Below are 21250 nucleotides of genomic sequence, written 5' to 3'. Positions count from 1 at the left end.
GGTGCCACGGGAGGTGGGCTCGGGAGGAGGTGCCACGGGAGGTGAGCTCTGGAAGCGGGTCGCGGGAGGAAGCGGGCCGCAGAGGACTTCCTCCTCCGTCCCACGTTGGGAGCGGGGGGGAGGAAGGGAGCGGGCCCTGCTTGTCGTGCGCATGCGCGCGGGACCGCAGGGGGAATCGCTGCAATTTTTTTTACTCGAGCGGGGGGGGGGGGGGAGGCGGACGGGAGACACCGCGCGGCCAGCCTCGCTGCGACCCGGCAATTTTGGTGCCGTGGCCCGGTGCCGGGTCGCGACCCACCATTTGGGAAACGCTGCCGTAGAGTATACCGTCCCCAAAGTGCTGAGGTGCTCTTGGACACCGAACCTTCCCAGTGTCCCCAAGACCCAACCCACCCAAATGTGTGAAACAGCGCTGCCCCACTAAAGTGTTGAGTGGGTGCACTTGCTGGATAAAGGTACCTGCCGGGTGTGTCCACACCCGGACACGCAGTTGATGAAGACAGGATCCACGAGGTCCTCTGCGAAGCCTCCATGGAGAGAGTCTCTTGGTGGCAGGTTTCTGGTCCCAGAGCACCTGAGGGGCAGTGTCCCTATCTATGGGCCTGTCCCTGCAGCAACCGCAAGCGGAGGTGAGTCGGGGCCTAAGGGGCTCTCTGACCTAGTGCATGGGTAACTGACACCCTACCCTTCTGGTGTCCCAGCTCCTACTGCCGTGGTCTTCAGCCAAATGTATCAATGTCACTGAACAGGGAATCCTGCAACCCCATTGGCTGATGTTGCGACACCTGACTACAGCCCCTAGGGCTGCTGGGGATTGTAGTTCTCCATGCAGAGCTATACTGTGTAGGGCACCGTTCGCGCTACTACTGCGCATGCACAAAATGGTATTGGCCGCCGGGCCCTCTCTGCGCATGCGCGAACCTCTGCCCATTGCGCTGTGGCCCACAAGATGTCAGCGCCCTCCTACGGGAGCCACCAGCTGTCCTTGGCGACGCGCTCGCGCCCCACACCTTGCCCTGCAGCCTTCCCGGTAGCACCACACTCTCCCTGCACTACCAGTGGCCTGTTGACGGCACCCGCACACACAGCGATGCTGGCGTCCCCCTCCCACAGCAAGGTAAGGGGACCCGGGGGGGACCTAGCGACATTATTTTATAGGTTGCCATATTGTGTATTTTGTTTTTAGTTGTTTAGTGTGTTGGGAGTTACCGTCCAAATAGGATTTAAGGGAAGTACCCTTGATCACTGTGATCTTGGGGAACGGGCCTGAAGAAGGGGTATTCTGCCTCGAAACGTTGACCCCCTTATTTATCTTGATCCCTCCCCCTTTTCCCTGGTCCTTTCCTTATTCCCTTCCCTCACCCTGTGTTCTCCCACTCATTTGCTGTTCCTCACAGTTGTACGTATATAGCTGACCTTTGTGATTATCTATACACATCGTGTGGTCATATTGTGGCAATATCACAGTAAAAAAAATTTATAACAGATTTGTCATTTTACTTTATTTTTCTCATTTGAGTGCTGGGTAACCCCCCCCCCCCCCGGTAACCCCCCCCCCCATTTCTTGTTCTATATTTGGGAGGGAATAGGGTCCCTCCAGGTTCCGTGCACCAGTCTTGTTTTACTCCCGTATATTCCTAGAGTGCTGTATAAACCATACACTTTCTGTACGCTTGTGGATTGTCGCACACGGCTCTGCATATTCAATTATTCTTCTCCCGTTTTGCGGTCGCTTCAGTTCTTGTCACTTCCTCATTAATTGCTTTGTGTCATCAGATATTTTCGGATCCTGTTTTTTGTTGGCAATTTTTCCAGTATCTTCATTACCATTTGTTAGTCTCCCCGTGCGCTGTGAGCAGCTGACGCGGTTTGTCAGTTCTAGTTGACATTGTCTGCTTTTATTCAGGTTATTGATGTTGATTTATTGCTTGTTTTAGTCTTTTTCTTTTTTTTTATTGCTTTTTCTGAGACATACACACCTTCCCTGTACAAAGGGTGGGTCACATTACAGACGATATACATTTTGCGTGGTATTTTCATACATAATAGGCATGCACATTTGAGGTGTATAATCTGACATCATTTTGTATGTTTGATAGACACAGGGACTGTTTATATATTATTCCCAGTGTTCTGCTTATCTGTCGTCTCTGATATGAATTCAAAGTGGATAGAGAAGATAAGATGGAAAAAAGGTAGAGTGGAGAGGTGGGGGAGGGGGAGAGGGATTGGTGTGGGGGGGGGGAAATGGGACTTTTCCTCCCTATGTCTTCCTAGTTCTGGAGCCGTGGCTCCCATGTCTTATAGAACTGTCCAGTAGTTTGATTTACTTGGTTTTCTCCATATACATGACTTCGTTTATTCACCGTTTCTCTAGAGGGGGTGTTAATTTTTTCCATGCTGCAGCTATGGAACATCTTGCTTCGGGTAGAGTCAAGGAGATCAGCCTCTTCATGGGAGGGGAACATTTTCTACTGGTTTAGCCAGCACGAATATTAACGGGTCTAGGGGAATGTTCAGTTCTGTAACATCTAGGATTATATTTATATTTTGTGTCATAGTCGAAAAGTTCTGCACCGGGCATGTCCACCATATGTGAGCCCTATCTCCCCATAGACCACATCCTCACCAGCATAGGTCAGGGAAGATCTGGCTCGGCCTACTAGGACCTTTTCTTTTTTTTTTTTTAAGTTTTTCTTCTTTCCAAAGTCACATTCCGGTGTAATCTACAGTGAACCAATCTGTGATCACTCCTTGTGTCAAAACGGTTAAGGACCGCGCAGTCCTCAGTCGCGTGTTTCTTGTTAGTTAGGCCAGCGGTGCGCAAACTGTGGGGCGCGACCCCCAGGGGGGGCGCGAGACTGCCGACGGGGGACGCGGGGTTTACAGAGGCCCCGCGCGCTTCCCGAAGGCACTTAAATTAAGTGCCGGGGGAGCTGCAGGGCCTCTGTAAACCTAACTTACCGTGGCTCCGGCGGCTTCCTCCCTGCGTCGCCATGGCAACGCGGCGTCAAAATGACGCTGCGAGGTCATGTGACGTCACGTTGCTATGACAACGTGACGTCATTACGCCAGAGCGCGGGTAAGTTGGGGTTGGGTGGGGCGCGGAAGTGAGGGGACAGCCGGCAGGGGGGCGCAGGGAAAAAAGTTTGCGCCCCCCTGAGTTAGGCTATAGCACAATTCAGTCTCCGTTGGGTCCATTCCATGTCCAGTTTCTGTTTGGATTCTTCTGGAAGTTTCTTGAATGGCAGTGCAGCTGCCTTTTGAAAAAATTCGTGGGACCAAAATTGCATATTGCTGGGTACAAAACGTTTATTGGCACATAAAAAACAGCAACAAAACAAACTCTGACGCGTTTCAGCCGCCAAGGGCCTTTGTCAAAGAGTATAGCATAAACCAAACACTTACAATTTAAATACCCCCCGTTCCCGCCTCCTATGATGATGTATCGGCACTCCCTGCCTATCAGAATCATCACGCCCCCTCTGACAGGGACTCTAAATGATTGCTGTGTTGAACACAGCTGGTCTTTACTTGCAGGAAGCAGGGATCACACGCAGACATAAACACTTCAACTCCCCTATGAGGTGACGGCTGAGCCACCACTGAAAAGCTCCTGGTTTGTTTATACTTTCACTTAACCATCGGCCTGCTGGAACCGATGGTACATAGACAGAGCCAGAAAGGAGGGGGTATTAAAAACACACACAGTACGGTGGAAAGCTACATTATTATTACTATACCTCCATTTGTTAGCTATTTTACAATTATTAAACTATGACAAGTATCTGTCCATTATATGTAAGTGGTCCAGAAATAATCAATGAGTTCTTTCATTAACTATAAATAATAGACACATGTCTTATAAAATCTTTATGAAGATATTAATTTATTATATAAACAATCTTTCCAGGTAATTTTAATTGTGATGTATTGTGATGATCTATTATACAGCACTGTTGTTTTTAATGTTTCAAATCACTTCATGCATGGAGTGAGTTTTAGTGTCACACAGTTTATCTTGACAAACAGTCAGGGGAGTTCCACACTGTTCGTTTGTGTTTAGAATTTCATCTCCCTTTGAATGTATGATGTGGAAAGTATTTATTTATGTAGCTTTCCACCGTACTGTGTGTTTTTAATACCCCTCCTTTCTGGCTCTGTCTATGTACTATCGGTTCCAGCAGGCCGATGGTTAAGTGAAAGTATAAACAAACCAGGAGCTTTTCAGTGGTGGCTCAGCCGTCACGTCATAGGGGAGTTGAAGTGTTTGTCTGCGTGTGATTCCTGCTTCCTGCAAGTAAAGACCAGCTGTGTCCAACACAGCAATCATTTAGAGTCCCTGTCAGAGGGGGCGTGATGATTCTGATAGGCAGGGAGTGCCGATACGTCATCATAAGAGGCGGGAACGGGGGGGTATTTAAATTGTAAGTGTTTGGTTTATGCTATACTCTTTGACAAAGGCCCTTGGCGGCTGAAACGCGTCAGAGTTTGTTTTGTTGCTGTTTTTTATGTGCCAATAAACATTTTGTACCCAGCAATATGCAATTTTGGTCCCACGAATTTTTTCAAAAGGCAGCTGCACTGCCATTCAAAAAACGTCTACATTGAATACCAACCCGGTAGGAGCACGCCCCACAGCATCTGGATTTGGATCTCAAGAGACGTGTGAGTTTCCTCCTTTTTTCCTTTTTGCTCTGCACCCAAAATTGCCTGTGTCACCCATACAGATTATACCCTTATATATGGAGGTTAGTGGGTGTCCACAAAGAGTGGCATCAAGGGTTGCTAGTGTCAAGGATATAATTATATCAAGCTGTGTGATTTGGATTTCTTTCATTGTTTGTACCACATGTTTGTTTCCTGTGAGCATTGCATAGGAACTTTGGCTCCTATTCCTTCATCTGGATTCTTCTGGAAGAATGAATTCATTATGTGGAAGTTTTCACACTCTGCAAATTCTACCAATCTGTCCCCACGTTAATTCCTGTTACCGTAACCATTCTTACCAACTGATAATTTATCTTTCTGTTGGGCACCAATCTTTGCATGGAAATCTCCCATAACTACCTGGACGTGATCATTTCCTCCGTTGTTAAGTTGGTTAATTTAATTGTAAACGTCTCCACCTCATTGTCCGTGTGACTTGATGTTGGAGCAAACACTTGGATTATTTGAAGCCTGTTTCTTTGTCGAATGAATGACGATCCTGGCTTCTCTCTCTGTTGAGCTTTCGTACTCGATTAGGTTGTGTCTCCATCTCTTGTTAATGATGAAGCCTCCTCCACTGATTCTTCCATGATCTGAACCTCTGTAATTGAATAGGTATCAGCTTTTGAACTTGATGAGGCCTTCATCTTTTCTAACTTCACTTCTATACATACACTTACCTCCTATCCCCTAATATATCGTATTTGCCCGATTTATAAGGCGACTCCCTAAATTCCGTAGTAGCTGGAAAGAAAAAACTTTACCCACACACACCACACACCACACACCACACACACACCAAAATCCGCAGCACTCGCCAATGTAATGCACAGAAACAAAATGTAATTAATCCACATAGCAAACCATAAAAGAATTTGGCAACGTTTCGGACCCCCCCCCCTGGTCCTGTCTCTATCTCCTATTAACAGTGTTACAGACAATGACATTAATAGTGAATGCTTTTGGTGCCAAAAATCATGATTGCTGCTGTCATTAGGTAAATAAAAATAGGGTTTTGGCCGCACAGCCAATAGAGTGGGTCACAAAAATTGGATGAATAAAATACAATGCTTTATTGGTCCATAGTTAAAAAAAATGGAGGTGTAACAACCTCCTACGCGTTTCGTGCCTATAGCACTATATAAAAAACTCGATTGGCTGTGTGCCAAAAATCCTAAACCTTGATCCAACAAGTGGCTGCACGCTTATCCAGAGGCACAGGACAGGGGTACATCATTATGTGAGTACATTGTTTATATATTACTAGGTGAACCTCATGTGCTAATATTAGTCCAGGGACTATCCCAACCAGGTTATGATGAGTGGGCTTCAACCCACTAACACTGACCTTCAGGGAATATTTGTCTTTTATGGACTTTATATCTTATTGAGAGTCACTGTTGTCAATTTCACTAATTGTACATCACTAGCCCCAAGTACCGTGCCTCTGTTCATATAATTGTACTGCGTGTATAAACAGTTATGGACCCAGCGCTGGAGCCCTAAAACAACTCATTTGCTTACTTGTCATTAAGTAAATATTCTACAGGTGTGTGTTGCAAAAGAGAAATGCGCATGCGCAGTGTAATGTAACAAGAACCATGACTGTAATATAATGCAAAACAAAGGACGGACCGTGCATGTAACAAAGTCCTCCTGGCATGAAGTACATATGTGGGATCCTTTAAGATTGTTCTAAGTGTCATGGTCGTCCGCAATATCCGTCCGGCATGTAAATCACCGCCGACGGCGTCCTTGGTGACGCTCATTGCTATGCGCTGCAATGCGCACGCGTGTGGAGAAAATCCTTAGTGGCAAATCTGGGTACTGTTGCTGAATGACGGCGTTGGTCCTAGGCGTCCTTAGCGGCCGCACAGCTCGGCGGAGGAGGTCCGTACTCCGAGCTGAGGCGGGAGGACAGCGGGAATAGCATTCTGTGCATTTAAACCAACGCCATAAAAATAACGTGACAGTCTAACGGCAACATCTAAAATCCATATAAATAAATGAATATAAATACATATGTGTCTCTGTACGGGACAGGGAAGGACAAGGGTGCATCGTACCAGAAACAAAATGTGACTGTGCTCGAGCGATATCATACATGGGAGAGACGGGGGTGGGTGAGCCTGTCTAAAGGCGTCTGTAACTGTGACAATAACTGCTTCCCACCCTACCTTAATCACCATGCACTGCACTATTTAGTTTATACTCTCTCCCCCCAAAAAAACCACGGGTGACAGACAGGACCCACAGCCCCTCACATCTGCCCCCCCCCCCCCACTGCAGGGTGACACATACAGGTCCCTCCCACTGCAGGGTGACACAGACAGGACCCTCAGCCCCTCACATCTGTCCCTCCCACTGCAGGGTGACACAGACAGGACCCACAGCCCCTCACATCTGTCCCTCCCACTGCAGGGTGACACAGAACACACAGCCCCTCAATTCTGTCCCTCCCACTGCAGGGTGACACAGACAGGACCCACAGCCCCTCACATCTGTCCCTCCCACTGCAGGGTGACACAGACAGGACCCACAGCCCCTCACATCTGTCTTTCCCACTGCAGGGTGACACAGACAGGACCCACAGCCCCTCACATCTGTCCCTCCCACTGCAGGGTGACACAGACAGGTTCCACTGTCCCTCACATCTGTCCCTCCCACTGCAGGGTGACACATACAGGACACACAGCCCCTCACATCTGTCCCTCCCACTGCCGGGTGACACAGACAGGACACCGTCCCTCACATCTGTCCCTCCCACTGCAGGGTGACACAGGCAGGAGGGACACTTATTCCAATGTATCATTTTCTGTCCCTGCAGGGTGATATATACATCCCTCTCTCTCTCTCCCCATGTGTAGGATGATATTGCTGTGAAATACAAGTACAATATATATCAGTAACTGCAGAGGTCACCACGGGGTGAAACACTTCCACACGGACCAGAGACCATTCTTGGAGCATCTGACTAACTCACTGATCATGAACAAGGAGAAAAAGCCGATGGCTGAGATGATCTTGGATCACACCCTGGAGATTGTCTACCTGCTGACTGGAGAGGTGAGAGCTGCTGGTGACTGTCATATTAACATCACTCCCATCTCTCTCACTACAGCCGGGACCCGCAGAGCATTAATATGGGAGATACTTGTGAAGCAATGTCCAGGGACAGATGTAATTACACAAAGCAAGAGCCCAGGCGCAGGCAGGATGTTTGGGTACGGGGAGAGCCCAGGCGCAGGCAGGATGTTTGGGTACGGGGAGAGCCCGGGCGCAGGCAGGATGTTTGGGTACGGGGAGAGCCCAGGCGCAGGCAGGATGTTTGGGTACGGGGAGAGCCCGGGCGCAGGCAGGATGTTTGGGTACGGGGAGAGCCCAGGCGCAGGCAGGATGTTTGGGTACAGGAGAGCCCAGGCGCAGGCAGGATGTTTGGGTACGGAGAGAGCCCGGGCGCAGGCAGGATGTTTGGGTACGGGGAGAGCCCGAGAGCAGGCAGGATGTTTGGGTACGGGGAGAGCCCGGGAGCAGGCAGGATGTTTGGGTACGGGGAGAGCCCAGGCGCAGGCAGGATGTTTGGGTACGGGGAGAGCCCAGGCGCAGGCAGGATGTTTGGGTACGGAGAGAGCCCGGGCGCAGGCAGGATGTTTGGGTACGGGGAGAGCCCAGGAGCAGGCAGGATGTTTGTGTACGGGGAGAGCCCGGGAGCAGGCAGGATGTTTGGGTACGGGGAGAGCCCGGGCGCAGGCAGGATGTTTGGGTACGGGGAGAGCCCAGGCAGGATGTTTGGGTACGGGGAGAGCCCAGGCGCAGGCAGGATGTTTGGGTACGGGGAGAGCCCAGGTGCAGGCAGGATGTTTGGGTACGGGGAGAGCCAAGGTGCAGGCAGGATGTTTGGGTACGGGGAGAGCCCGGGAGCAGGCAGGATGTTTGGGTATGGGGAGAGCCCAGGAGCAGGCAGGATGTTTGGAACGGAGAGAGCCCGGGCGCAGGCAGGATGTTTGGGTACGGGGAGAGCCCAGGAGCAGGCAGGATGTTTGGGTACGGGGAGAGCCCGGGAGCAGCAGGATGTTTGGGTACGGGGAGAGCCCGGGCGCAGGCAGGATGTTTGGGTACGGGGAGAGCCCAGGCGCAGGCAGGATGTTTGGGTACGGGGAGAGCCCGGGAGCAGGCAGGATGTTTGGGTACGGGGAGAGCCCAGGCGCAGGCAGGATGTTTGGGTACGGGGAGAGCCCAGGCTCAGGCAGGATGTTTGGGTACGGGGAGAGCCCAGGAGCAGGCAGGATGTTTGGGTACGGGGAGAGCGCAGGCGCAGGCAGGATGTTTGGGTACGTGGAGAGCGCAGGCGCAGGCAGGATGTTTGGGTACGTGGAGAGCCCAGGCACAGGCAGGATGTTTGGGTACGGGGAGAGCCCAGGCGCAGGCAGGATGTTTGGGTATGGGGAGAGCCCAGGCACAGGCAGGATGTTTGGGTTCGGAGAGAGCCCAGGCACAGGCAGGATGTTTGGGTATGGGGAGAGCCCAGGCGCAGGCAGGATGTTTGGGTACGGGAGAGCCCGGGCACAGGCAGGATGTTTGGGTACGGGGAGAGCCCGGGCGCAGGCAGGATGTTTGGGTACGGGGAGAGCCCGGGAGCAGGCAGGATGTTTGGGTACGGGGAGAGCCCGGGAGCAGGCAGGATGTTTGGGTACGGGGAGAGCCCGGGAGCAGGCAGTATGTTTGGGTATGAGGAGAGCCCAGGCGCAGGCAGGATGTTTGGGTACGGGGAGAGCCCAGGCGCAGGCAGGATGTTTGGGTACGGGGAGAGCCCAGGCGCAGGCAGGATGTTTGGGTACGGGGAGAGCCCAGGCACAGGCAGGATGTTTGGGTACGGGGAGAGCCCAGGAGCAGGCAGGATGTTTGGGTACGGGGAGAGCCCAGGCGCAGGCAGGATGTTTGGGTACGGGGAGAGCCCGGGCGCAGGCAGGATGTTTGGGTACGGGGAGAGCCCAGGCGCAGGCAGGATGTTTGGGTATGGGGAGAGTCCGGGCGCAGGCAGGATGTTTGGGTACGGGGAGAGCCCAGGCAGGATGTTTGGGTACGGGGAGAGCCCAGGAGCAGGCAGGATGTTTGGGTACGGAGAGAGCCCGGGCGCAGGCAGGATGTTTGGGTACGGGGAGAGCCCAGGCGCAGGCAGGATGTTTGGGTACGGGGAGAGTCCGGGCGCAGGCAGGATGTTTGGGTACGGGGAGAGCCCGGGAGCAGGCAGGATGTTTGGGTACGGGGAGAGCCCAGGTGCAGGCAGGATGTTTGGGTACGGGGAGAGCCCAGGCGCAGGCAGGATGTTTGGGTACGGGGAGAGCCCAGGCGCATGCAGGATGTTTGGGTACGGGGAGAATCCGGGCGCAGGCAGGATGTTTGGGTACGGGGAGAGCCCAGGCGCAGGCAGGATGTTTGGGTACGGGGGGAGCCCAGGTGCAGGCAGGATGTTTGGGTACGGGGAGAGCCCAGGCGCAGGCAGGATGTTTGGGTACGGGGAGAGCCCAGGCGCAGGCAGGATGTTTGGGTACGGGGAGAGCCCGGGCGCAGGCAGGATGTTTGGGTACGGGGAGAGCCCGGGAGCAGGCAGGATGTTTGGGTACGGGGAGAGCCCGGGAGCAGGCAGGATGTTTGGGTACGGGGAGAGCCCAGGAGCAGGCAGGATGTTTGGGTACGGGGAGAGCGCAGGCGCAGGCAGGATGTTTGGGTACGGGGAGAGCCCAGGAGCAGGCAGGATGTTTGGGTACGGGGAGAGCCCGGGCACAGGCAGGATGTTTGGGTACGGGGAGAGCCCGGGAGCAGGCAGGATGTTTGGGTACGGGGAGAGCCCGGGCGCAGGCAGGATGTTTGGGTACGGGGAGAGCCCAGGAGCAGGCAGGATGTTTGGGTACGGGGAGAGCCCAGGCGCAGGCAGGATGGTTGGGTACGGGGAGAGCCCAGGCACAGGCAGGATGTTTGGGTACGGGGAGAGCCCAGGCAGGATGTTTGGGTACGGGGAGAGCTCAGGCGCAGGCAGGATGTTTGGGTACGGGGAGAGCCCAGGCGCAGGCAGGATGTTTGGGTACGGGGAGAGCCCGAGAGCAGGCAGGATGTTTGGGTACGGGGAGAGACCAGGTGCAGGCAGGATGTTTGGGTACGGAGAGAGCCCAGGCGCAGGCAGGATGTTTGGGTACGGGGAGAGCCCAGGCGCAGGCAGGATGTTTGGGTACGGGGAGAGCCCAGGCGCAGGCAGGAGGTTTGGGTACGGGGAGAGCCCGGGCGCAGGCAGGATGTTTGGGTACGGGGAGAGCCCAGGCGCAGGCAGGATGTTTGGGTACGGGGAGAGCCCAGGTGCAGGCAGGATGTTTGGGTACGGGGAGAGCCCAGGCGCAGGCAGGATGTTTGGGTACGGGGAGAGCCCGAGCGCAGGCAGGATGTTTGGGTACGGGGAGAGTCTGGGCGCAGGCAGGATGTTTGGGTATGGAGAGAGCCCTGGAGCAGGCAGGATGTTTGGGTACGGGGAGAGCCCGGGCGCAGGCAGGATGTTTGGGTACGGGGAGAGCCCGGGCACAGGCAGGATGTTTGGGTACGGAGAGAGCCCAGGCACAGGCAGGATGTTTGGGTACGGGGAGAGCCCAGGCGCAGGCAAGATGTTTGGGTACGGGGAGAGCCCAGGCGCAGGCAGGATGTTTGGGTACGGGGAGAGCCCGGGCGCAGGCAGGATGTTTGGGTACGGGGAGAGTCTGGGCGCAGGCAGGATGTTTGGGTATGGGGAGAGCCCTGGAGCAGGCAGGATGTTTGGGTACGGGGAGAGCCCGGGCGCAGGCAGGATGTTTGGGTACAGGGAGAGCCCGGGCGCAGGCAGGATGTTTGGGTACGGGGAGAGCCCGGGCACAGGCAGGATGTTTGGGTACGGAGAGAGCCCAGGCACAGGCAGGATGTTTGGGTACGGGGAGAGCCCAGGCGCAGGCAAGATGTTTGGGTACGGGGAGAGCCCAGGAGCAGGCAGGATGTTCGGGTACGGGGAGAGCTCCGGGTCACATAAGGACATGTTTGGGCAGCAGAAGATAGGGGATGGACACAGGATGTACAGTAGTTAAGTCCAGTAAGAGACATGTTTATGTCCATAACATCTGTCGCTGTCTGTCCCTCCCCTCTCGCGCTGTCTGTCCCTCCCCTCTCGCGCTGTCTGTCCCTCCCCTCTCGCGCTGTCTGTCCCTCCCCTCTCGCGCTGTCTGTCTCTCCCCTCTCGCGCTGTCTGTGCCTCCCCTCTCGCGCTGTCTAGAGCTGGTAACACGAGATTTGTCCCTCTCACTGATAAGCAACAAATCTGCAGGAATATGACACATATCCACGTGTGTCTCTTACTCTGCACAGGGATATTTATTACTGTCTCTCTATATGTAGGATTATATAGTTGTGAAGAAGCACGGTGAGTGTGTCACAGACAGCAGCAGTCCCTGTGTGCCAGAAGGATTCTGCAGGACCCAGAGACCCGACATGGATCATCCAACTAACTCCCTGATACATGAGAGAAGCAATGACAAGAAGCTGATGTCTGAGAAGATCCTGGAACTCACCAACAAGATCATTCACCTGCTGACCGGAGAGGTGAGGGCTGCTGAGCAGTGGTACTTTTTAACTGTCTTTATGTCTTCATTCAGCCTTATAGAGTGAAAAAGTGAAGGTGCAAGCAAGTTAATGAACTCCAGTGCAGTGCTCAATCTGTGGATAAAAGCACTCACAACTTGTCCGTGGATGTCAGTTGACCACAAATGCAGTATGCGGATGGTATTAACTGGAGTATCCCGAAAAACGCTGCGTTCAACCGCAGGTTCCCCGCTCAGCTCTTCGTGTCAGCGTTGTCCTTGCCGAAGTTGGTACTTCCACGTCTGGGTGTGCACCACAGTACGGTGTCCAAGAGGGGTCTGGCTGGCTGGCAGGTTTGTATGGTGTCCTCCAAGTGGCTTATCTTTACTGTACACAATACTGAACATGCATAACACACAATACATAGGTATCAACAGTATGGGGCAGTAACCCCAAACCCTGAGTGGTTCCCCCAAAGTACTGAGGGTGCCGTGGCACCAATACTCCTGGTGTCCTGTCCCAGCAAGTCCCACCCAAATGTGAGGTAGCGCAACCCCCTGTGGATGTAGGTGCATGTTGGGTACCTGCCTGGGTACTCCAGTAGTTTTATATTTTTTTATTATTTTAATGAAAGTATATAACTTTATTATTATTATTATTATTATTGTTGTATTGTTGTGTTTTGGTTTTTAATATGCTTATATGGCAAGTAATAGGAACTAGAATATGAGATGTAAAACAGCTGCACAAGTCATTATCCTGAGAGGATTGGATGTATTGGTTTGGCGCAATCCTAACCGGCCTGCCGACAAAAGCATGCTGGGGAGTTTGGACTCGAGAACCCCTGAGGAAGCCGATATTCTAGCAAAGGCAAAACGCCCAGGGTTTTTGCCACTTGGAGGACACTGTACAAACCCGCCAGCCAGATACCTCTGGGACACCGTGCTGTGGTGCGCAGGCAGACGCGGAAGCACCAACTTAGGCAAGGACTACGCCGTCACGAGGAGCTGAGCGGGGAACCTGCGGCTGAACGTGGCGTTTTTCGGGATACTCCAGAGTGGCTAGTGTGTGCCCTTATGTCACTCATTGCGCTCAAACGGACTGGGAAATGTGAGTGCAACGTGTACGCTCCCTGTGTCAGTGCATATTAAATGTTATTATGCTATGTTCTCCCTATGTTTTCATTTGAGGAGGATTTCAGTGTGCAGTTTATACCATCCGAATACTGCATTTGTGGTCAACTGACATCCACGGACTAGTGGTGAGTGCTTTTATTCACAGTTTGAGCACTGCACTGGAGTTCATTTACTTCTTTGCGCCTTCACTTTTTCACTCTATTTGTATCACACGGTACTAGTGACCGGTATTTGTAGGCTGCACTAAGTTTGTTTATTGATTTTATTTATTCCCGTGATTTGGCACGTTGGCGCTTCATTTTTCTGTAATTCATTCAGCGTTGTCTTGTACAAACTTTGTTCCATGTATCTGTATTTTCCTCTCTCACTTGCTCACCTGGCTTTCCATAAGTAAAAGATTCTTACAGGACCAGTTATTATATCTGGATACTGAGTGGGGATTCTCTGTGTTTCAGGTGCCTATAAAGTGTGACGATGTTGCTGTCTATTTCTCCATGGAGGAATGGGAGTATTTAGAAGGACACTGGGAGTCTTACAAGGATGTGATGGAGAATCACCAGAACCTCAGCTCACTGGGTAAGAGGAGGTTCCTCTCATTGTAATAGGGACGTCAGTCCTGTGGGGATCCAGCAAACAGGAGCTCAAGTTACACTTTGTATTCTTAGTTCTGGGCAATTTTAATAAAAAATATCTCATGTGAGGTTTGTGTCAGGAACCAGTTACGCAGGGGTTCATCTCTGTCACGAGCTGGTGTGTTTATAGTTGGGATGTCAAGACTGGATATTTTTGAGGATCCCACTACCTCTGTCTGGGTTTCTCTAATCTGTCTTTCAATGTCGCCAGAGTACTCCGGGCGTTATTCCACATACGGGGAATGAGAAAAAGAGAACACGCACAAAGCACCCATAGAGAAGTACAGTTTTAATAAAAAATACACATAAAACACGGTTTTGCACTCACATGGTGTCCGTAAATAAATGCCATCACACTTTTAAGGGGATGTGTGGCGCCCACTCAGAGAATCCAGTCAGGTCCTGTAGTATCTGGATCCTTATGTCTATCTGCTGCTGTGTACTCAGTCAGTGCAGTTGGTGCAGGCTCTGCTGTATAACGTCATCATCTGTGTGATCTATCTTTGCAGATACCCCTGATGAAGTGATTGATATCATGAAACGCGTTGGGTTGGCAGTTTGTATTGAGGTTTGGCCAGTAGCTTAATTCCTGAGGAGAAGTCCTGGCCTCTCCGGTTGTCTGAAAAATGCTGCGGAGGTTGATCACACAGCTGGTGACGTTACAGCAGCACCTCAGTGCATTTGGTATACGCGTTTCGTGATATCAATCTCTTCATCAGGGAAATCTGCGGAGGTAGATCACACAGCTGGTGACATTAGAACAGAGCCTGCACTGACTGAGTACACAGCAGCAAATAGACCGACCTAAGGATCCAGATACTACAGGACCTGACAGGACTCTCTGAGTGGGCACCACACTTCCCCTTAAAAGTGTGACGGCTTTTTTTTATGGACACCTTGTGAGTGCAAAACCATGTGTGCTTTATATGTAATTTTTATTAAATTGTACTTCTCTACGGGTGTTTTGTGCGCGTTCTCTTTTTTCTCTCCCCACATGCACTGAAGGAGGGGTGGAAAAGCTCCCGCAGTGAGCAGCACACGCCTGAGAGCAGCACACGCCTGAGAGCCGCACACGCCTGAGAGCCGCACACGCCTGAGAGCCGCACACGCCTGAGAGCCCAGGTTCCACTTCCATTGTGGAACTATTTCTTTCACTACAGATAAGATTCATCACCATTTGATTATTTTTATTCTATGAGACTGTATTTTATTATAGGCTGTAAAGTATAGTTATTTATATCTGTTCAATGATATTCACTGGGTTTACATTGTATATAATTGGTTATCCTCTAATTGTGTATCCACTTTTGTTTTATAATCTTTGCACCTAATTCAAATCACTTCAGTAGCGCACTATAATTTTCCTTTTAAATATTATTCCACATACAGATGGAGCAGAGCATTATTACCCCATTAACACACATTATTTATCTCCTTTACCATTGTTTTCAGTAGCACTAGTGTGAAATAACACATTGCATTAACGAGTGCAATAACCTCTACATCTGAACCAGACATGCTACCACTATGTCACGTTTTCAGCTCATCTAACTTAACCCTGTGTGCTCCAGAAGAAGTAAAAGAAAGATTCAGTTACCTGAAACCTTTTATTTTTTCAATAGTTTTGTCGAAAATAGCTATATAAAAAGTTATGTAACCACCTTAGGTGCTTTGGCCTTTCCCACAGTACTCCTTTAGCTTGCATACCTATTGCAATTAGGGACATGTTTTATATACTGAATTGTTCAACCAGAAATGTTACATTATTCTAAGCTATTACAGGCATACCCCGCATTAACGTACGCAATGGGTCAAGAGCATGTATGTAAAGTGAAAATGTACTTAAAGTGAAGCACTACCTTTTTTCCACTTATCGATGCATGTACTGTACTGTAATCGTCATATACGTGCATAACTGATGTAAATAACGCATTTGTAACAGGCTCTATAGTCTCCCTGCTTGCGCACAGCTTCGGTACAGGTAAGGAGCCGGTATTGCTGTTCAAGACGTGCTGACAGGCGCATGCATGAGCTGCCATTTGCCTACTGAGCGATATGTCCTTACTCGCGAGTATACTTAAAGTGAGTGTCCTTAAACCGGGGTATGTCTGTAATGAACTTCTTTAGTCACTGTGCATTTCTTTCCAACAGATGGATCCATGAGCAGAAATACACCTGCAGGATGTCACACCCCTCTCTGCTCACCAGATTGTGTAAATGAAGAGAACAGTGTTATTACAGGTGATCAGGGAGGAAATAGCTTGAGGCAAAATAAACCAAGCAAAAGACAGAGAAACACTGTGAGATTTATGCCTCATGAATCAACTTCATGGGAAGAAGGAAATCTCACAGTCTCCCGCATTTATACTCTCAGAGAACATACAGGGACAGAATATGCAGCTACTCATATTAAGGAGTGTGACAAAGGCAATGCTAATGCACAGAAAACTCACAAGAACTTGTCAGTAATGAAGTGTAAGTGCAGTGATTGTGGTGCAAACGTTAATAATGAAGCGGATTATAGAATTCACAAAAGAACACACACCCAAGTGAGATGGCACAAGTGCTCTGAATGTCAGAAATGCTTTACTGGTAACTCGGATCTCGTAAAACATCAGATAATTCACACAGGAGAGAAACCTTTCATCTGCTCTGAATGTGGGAAATGTTTCAACAGAAAATCAAGTCTTGCTTCACATCAGATAATTCACAAAGGGGAGAAGCAGTTTCCTTGCTCTCTGTGTAAGAAAATCTTTGTTAGGAAGGGGTCTCTTAGTAGGCATATGCTAATTCACAAAGGGGAGAAGGAGTCTCTTATTAGGCATAGGACAATTCACAAAAGAAAGAAGTCAGTTTTTTGTTTGGAATGTGGAAAATGTTTTACAACTATCGGAAGTCTTGTAGCACATCAGAGAATTCACACAGGCGAGAAACCATTTCTTTGCTCTCAATGTGGGAAATGTTTTAATAGAAATTCAACGCTTATTAGTCATCAGAGAATTCACACTGGAGAGAAATCATTTATTTGCTCTGAATGTGGGAAATGTTTTAGTGACAGATCAAACCTCATGAAGCATCAGAAGATTCACACACGGAAAGCATAGTTCATGCTCTAAATCAGGCCTGCACAACTCGTAACGTGAGAAGGGCCAAACTGCTCCAAGGGAAAAAAATTGGGCCGCACGGGTAAAATCATCATCATCATCTCTCCTCCAGCACCTCATCCTCATATGCTCATCAGCCCCTGCTTTTTTTTTTTTTTCAACTTAAATTTTTTATTTTGAATTGTGTGAGTACATACATGTCATGCATTCATGGTAAACATTAGAGGGAAACATGCCTCCTGCAATTGGAAAACATGCAGCATGTGTAGTGTCTGTATACTTTGGACAAACGGGGAGACAAACAGACTAACCGACAAACCACATTTAGCTCCCAGCCGGGAGGGAAAGATGGGGGGGGGGGGGTGGGCCGACCGAGGTTCCGCTTCTAAACGTGTGACCGCTGGCTCTCTGCATATGAGAAAGCCGAGAGTCCGGTGGGCAACCGGTGTACCTCACACTCTCTGTCCTCCCATGAACTGCGTGTGCTCGTGGACCGTCGAGGTGTCTCAGGGCCTCTTTAAGGGAGAATGCATTTTACGTCTATCAATGCCAAATCGTGGCCCTATCTACCCCCTGTATGTCTGCCTGTGCCAACCATGGTGACCAGACTTTTAAGAAATTTGTGCCAGTGTCATTGACCAGACTCGTCAATTTCTCAATCTGGCAAACTGACCAAATTCGGTTCCTGATCTTTGCGATTATTGGGATTTCATTTTGTTTCCAACGTGCTGCGATCTCCCCCCTCACCGCCGTTGCGAAATGTACCGCCAGTTTATTTGCTCCCCTGGAGAGACCTTTTTGCGGCCTGTTCAAAAGGAACCGCCATGGGTCTACGGGGGTGGATGTGCCGAGGATCCTATTCAGCCTATCATTAACTGAATCCCAGACCGGCGTAAGTTTGGGGCAAGACCACAGCATGTGTAACAGATCTGCTTGTTGTCCACATTGTCTTGGGCACAATGGGGAGTAGCTGGGCAGAAATTTAGCTAATTTAGTGGGGGTGTGGTACCATCTCATCATAACTTTATATGCATTCTCCCTCAAAGTCGTGCACATTGAGCTTTTTGAAGTCGCCGTCACAATTTTTGTCCACTCCTCTACATCAATTTCCTCCCCTATGTCCTTTTCCCACTTAATCATGTATCCTGTTTTGTCCGTCACTGTCTTACTAGAACCGATCACTTCCCCGTACATCTGCGATGTGAGTCCCTTGGTGGATGTCCCCAATCGACAGAGCTTTTCAAAATTCGTCATTGGAATGTGGGGCTGCACTGATTGATAAAACGCTCTGAGCTGGAGGTATCTAAAGAACTCGGCGTTGGGGATGTTTTGGTATTCCTTAAGTAGATCGAATGTCTGAACGCCTCGTTTCCCCCCCAGATCTATTAGCCTGTTTATTTTGCCTTTTTTCCAGATAGTAAAGTCTGCGCTGGTCCGGCCCGGAGCAAAAAGTGGGTTATCCCAAAGTGGGGTCATACCTGACGCTTTATGGGTCAGACTACATCTCATACGTGTGGCCTCCCAAACCGAGAGTGAGTTGGTCATGGAGGATAGCGGCATTTTGGCACTAATCCGTGCCTTTTTGGGGAGCCAGATTAAATGTTCCAGAGCCACAGGGGAGCAAAGCTCCTTTTCTAGGGCGACCCATCTCTTTGAGTCTGGATTCGTGTGCTATTGCACGATTTGGCATAATTGCGCCGCTTTGTAGTAGGACAACAAACAAGGTACCGCCAGCCCTCCTGCTTCCGTGCGTTTACGCATAATTTGTTTTCCCACCCTCGCTTTCTTGCCTCCCCAGATAAATTTATCTATAGCTGATTGAAGTGAGAGGAAATCCTTCAATCCTATCGGCACTGGGAGGGTTTGGAAGAGGTATAGGATGCGTGGAAGCAGGTTCATCTTAACGCAGTGGATCTTTCCGATCCACGAAATATTGTGGGTGGACCATCTTTTGAGGTCCCCTCTCAAAGTCTGTGCCAATTTGGGATAGTTCGCCTGATATAGCGTATTATAAGACTTGGTGACGTTGATCCCCAGGTATCTAATGTGTTTCGGTTGCCAATTAAAATTGAAATTTATGGAGATCAGCTTCTCCATGTGCGTGGGGAGATTAATATTCATAGCATCAGATTTGGACTGGTTTATTTTGAATCCGGAAATCCTGTTGAATCTCCCCAACAGGTCAAAAAGGTTTGGCAGAGAGGTAAGGGGTCTAGATATAGTCAGGAACACGTCATCCGCATAGAGTGCCACCTTATGTGACTGGTTTCCAATGTCTATACCCGTGATGTCTTTGCTGTCGCGTATGTGGGCGGCCAGTGGCTCCATACACAAAGCAAAGAGGAGGGGGGAGAGCGGGCAGCCGTGTCTTGTTCCGCTCTTAATTTGGAAGGGGTCCGAGACGAACCCCTGGTGGGTAACCCTTGCCAACGGCTTCTCGTAGAGGGCGAAAATTGCCTTAGTTAATTTCTTTCCCATCCCAAACGCTCCAAGCGTGGCCTCAAGGTATGGCCAGTCTATCCTATCAAACGCTTTTTCTGCATCCAGACTGAGCGCCATAACTGGTATTGATCTGGCATTGGCTATTTCTAGCAGATCAATGATTCGTCGAGTATTGTCTGAAGACTGTCGACCCGGGACAAACCCGACTTGATCTGGGTGCACCAGTCTGGGTAGGATGAGACTCAATCTATTGGCCAGGAGTTTGGCGTAAATTTTAATGTCCGAATTAATCAGGGATATTGGTCTGTAGCTTTTGCAGTCCAACGGGTCTTTTCCCTGTTTGTGTATTACCGAGATGGACGCTTGGAGCATATGTTGGGGGAAAGGAGTGCCTCCCAATACTTGATTAAACATGTTGCGAAGGAACGGGGTTAAGAATTTTCCGAATTTCTTATAATAAAGATTCGAGAAACCGTCGGGACCCGGGGCTTTAGAGGGTTTTAGGTGTTTGATAACCTCCAATATTTCCTCCGTTGTAAAGTCACTACCCATTGCCTCTCTGTCCAACCTACTCAGGCCCGGTAGATTCGAGCCCTTCAAGAAATCTTTCAGGGCTTTGTCCGTGCCAGCCGAAAGGGCTACTTTGTCCCCGTCATATAGTTTCGCGTAGTATGTTTTGAACTCCGCTACAATTTTTTTTGGGTTGGCCGTGGTGTCGCCTGACTCCAGCCGTAGGGCCTGGATATTATAATTACTGGTTTTAGCGCTAATCATGTTAGCCAGCAGGGTATCTGGTTTGTTTGCTTTTTCAAAGAATCTTCTCTTAGACCAACTTAACGACTTCTCCGCCTGAGAGGCCAGGAGTAGATTTAGTTTAGTCTGAGCGTCGCCAATCAGTTGGCGGGTGGCAGGGTCTGGGGCGATTTTATATTTATCCCATAGTGTCTTTAGCTCCGAGTGTTCTTTCCTGATTTTAGCGTTGCTCTCTTTTTTCTTGCGTGCCGCAATACTGATCAGATTCCCCCTTATTATTGCTTTGTGTGCCTCCCAGAGGGTTATGTGAGAGCTAACGCTTCCTTTGTTTTCTCTAAAGAATGTTTGGATTTCGTCCCCAATCCTGATCTGTAGATCCGGGATTTTTAAAAGGGATTCATTTAATTTCCAGTTTGCTCCTGGCCTGTCCAGTCCTATCTGTGTGCACCGTAGCTCTATTGGTGCGTGATCGGACCACGAAATATCGTGGATTCCCGCGTGGGCGATCTTTGGGACCAGTCTACTAGAGACAAAGAAGTAATCGATTCTACTAAATGAGTCGTGTGGGTGTGAGTAGAAAGTATAGTTTCTAGTGAGGGGATGGAGTTCCCTCCAAATGTCGACCAGCTGAAGATCCCGCAGTCCCTGTTCGAGGGCCCTGGATCCAGGATCCGTCCGGCGCCTGTAGGGACCCGAGCGATCTAGGGCTGCGTTTGATACTGTATTAAAGTCTCCCCCTATGATTAATGCGCCTTTAGCGTGTTTGCGTATAGTTTCAAAGGATGAAGCGAAGAAGGCCGGGTCTTGTCCATTAGGGGCATATATTACTGCGATCGTGATCGGTTGCTGGTTAATGGACCCTGTGAGTAACAGGAACCTACCC

The 21250-nt window shown here is 50.0% G+C and overlaps 2 protein-coding genes across 2 annotated transcripts in view; both read left to right on the top strand.

Moving 5' to 3' along the window:
* Window positions 1-320: 320 nt before the first annotated feature.
* The window catches only part of LOC142466166 (uncharacterized), a 76589-nt gene continuing 55659 nt past the window's right edge, over window positions 321-21250 (top strand). The window contains 4 exon segments of the mRNA XM_075571039.1: window positions 321-629; window positions 7578-7776; window positions 12118-12321; window positions 13892-14012. Coding sequence (XP_075427154.1) covers window positions 7699-7776; window positions 12118-12321; window positions 13892-14012 — 403 coding nt within the window. The 5' untranslated portion in view covers window positions 321-629; window positions 7578-7698.
* Window positions 15057-19518, top strand: LOC142468229 (uncharacterized). Its single transcript, XM_075574544.1, has one exon. The coding sequence runs from the start codon at window positions 16228-16230 to the stop codon at window positions 17170-17172; it is 945 nt and encodes a 314-aa protein (XP_075430659.1). The 5' UTR covers window positions 15057-16227; the 3' UTR covers window positions 17173-19518.

Source organism: Ascaphus truei, chromosome 1, assembly GCF_040206685.1.
Source record: "Ascaphus truei isolate aAscTru1 chromosome 1, aAscTru1.hap1, whole genome shotgun sequence".
Lineage (NCBI taxonomy): Eukaryota > Metazoa > Chordata > Amphibia > Anura > Ascaphidae > Ascaphus > Ascaphus truei.
This window is presented reverse-complemented; position numbering and strand designations above follow the sequence as displayed.